Genomic DNA, 2,061 nt, shown 5'->3' with positions numbered 1-2,061 from the left:
CTTCTTCCTGCTCCTCCTCCTCCTGCTCATCATCATCATCATTATCAAACAATGGCAATAAGAATGGAGTTATTTGGATGAATCAAGTTGCCGCTAAGCATTTTGACAATGAAGCCGAAAAAGAGCCTCGCTCTCGCTCGAAGATTTCTTCGTGCAGTCCGCCAGGCTCCTTACGGAAACCCAAAAAATATCATTATCATCATCATCATCATCATCATCATCATCACCTGTTGTTGATGAAGTGCTGTTTGACATTCTCCACAATGGCGTCCTGCTTCTTCTGCTTCTTCCTCTGCATGCGGTTGACGCTACAGAAGATGAGCACGCCGATGACGATGAGCAGGACGATGCCGGACACCACGGCCACGGCAATGACCACGCTGCGAGTGTCCACGCCGGCCTTGTCGTGATGCTCACCGTTGGAAGGGGCGGGGGTGACCACGCCAAAGTCCACGCCCTCTAGCGTCAGCCGGTACTGCGTGCTGCCCACGCCGCGGATATTTTGGACAAAGCACTCGTATCTGGGGACGCATTTTAGGAGGGGGGGGGGTTGGTTTTAGTTTTAGTAACATTTTTACGGCACTTGAAGCACAATAAGTTAATTGAATAAGTAAGGTCACAAAAGTGCCAAAGAGGTTTTGGTTCAGTAAGAGTTTTACGGTACTTGCAACACAATATATAAGGTCATATTAGTGCAGAAGAAAGGACGCAAAAAAAAAGGGGGACAAACACAAAAAAGGAGGAGAGATAAGGACGACAGATGTTTGACAGGAAAGAAGGAGCAAACCACACCAGAGCACCCGCCAACCACCCGCTTTTCTCAAAACAGCATTTTTGGGGATAGCCCCCTTGAGCTTAAAAGCGACCATTTAGCTTAAATTGAGACAAACTCGTACCTTGCGATATCCTCGTAGCGGAAGTTCCTGATCTTGAGCTCTGAGATCTGCGTCTTCTCGCCGCTGTATCCCTCGACGGCCTGCGAGTCGATGCTGTACTTGAGCGGCTGGCTGGCCGGGTCTATGATCTCCGCGTTGAGCAACCACCGTGCCTCCGCCTCGGGCACTGACGAGTACTTGCACACCAGCGTCACGTTAGCGCCCTCCGCAAGCTCGCGCGTCGAGCTGCTCGTCTTCATCTGCACCTCGCAGGCGAGCTCGTCCATCGGGAGCGTGGCGAAGAGCTTCTCCCGCACGATGGCGGGCCCGTCACAGCGGACAGGGTAGCCCGACGTGTCCCAGACTCCGGCGTCCGTGGCGTTGATCCACCGCCGGAGCCAGCGCATGCGGCAGTCGCAGAACCAGCGGTTGTCGTAGAGCTGCACCTGAGAGACACGCTCCGCCGGGAAGGCGTCGAACGCGTCGTGCGGCAGCGACTTGAGCGCGTTGCGGTGGATCTTGAAGACCTCCATGGCGCGCAGGTTGGCGAAGGCGCCGTGGTCGATGTTGAAGATGGAGTTGCCGCTGAGGTCCAGGTGTTTGAGGTTGACCAGCTGCGAGAAGGCGCCGCTGGGCACGGTGTAGATCTTGTTGCCCGACAGCACCAGCTGTACCAGTGACGTGGACACAGTCCGCAGTGGCGTGGCGGGCACGCCGGCCAACAGGTTGTTGCTGAGATCCAACACGCGCAGGTTGGAGAGACGCTGGAAGGCGCGGTCCTCGATCTGCTGGATGGAGTTGTTGCGCAGCATGAGCTGGCCGATGAACGGGTAGGAGATGAAGCTTTGGTTGGCCAGCACGGGCAGAAAGTTGGTGCTGAGGTCAAGGGTCAGGATGTTCTTGTGGAGGCCCCAGGGCACGAAGCTGAGCCGTCGCGCGCTGCAGTTGGCCAGAGTGTGAGCAGAGTTGTAGCTGCACGCGCTCGACGCCGCCACTGCAGGGATCACCACTGCTAGCGCCCACAGGAGGGAACAGAAGACAGGGAGACTCGTGGAGAACCACGACACAGACACTTTCCTCCGTCTCCTGGAGGTCGGACAGGTGAGGTCGTGATCTCCCCGCGGACAGCTAGATGAGGGTTGTTGGTGAGCCATGATGGGTTGTTGGGGGGGGGGGGGGGGGGGTA

General features: G+C 56.5%; 1 protein-coding gene across 1 annotated transcript in view; it reads right to left on the bottom strand.

The window, feature by feature from the left end:
- LOC101856934 overlaps positions 1-2,052 on the bottom strand; it is an 8,646-nt gene extending 6,594 nt beyond the window's left edge. The window contains exons 1-2 of the mRNA XM_005110051.3: positions 897-2,052; positions 228-521 (exon numbers count right to left, since the gene is read on the bottom strand). Coding sequence (XP_005110108.1) covers positions 228-521; positions 897-2,029 — 1,427 coding nt within the window. The 5' untranslated portion in view covers positions 2,030-2,052. The remainder of the gene's footprint in view (positions 1-227; positions 522-896) is intronic.
- Positions 2,053-2,061: the final 9 nt, after the last annotated feature.

Source organism: Aplysia californica, unplaced genomic scaffold, assembly GCF_000002075.1.
Source record: "Aplysia californica isolate F4 #8 unplaced genomic scaffold, AplCal3.0 scaffold00847, whole genome shotgun sequence".
Classification (NCBI taxonomy): Eukaryota; Metazoa; Mollusca; class Gastropoda; order Aplysiida; family Aplysiidae; genus Aplysia; species Aplysia californica.
The sequence above is the reverse complement of the archived record's forward strand: the minus strand, read 5'-3'. Positions and strand labels throughout refer to the sequence as shown.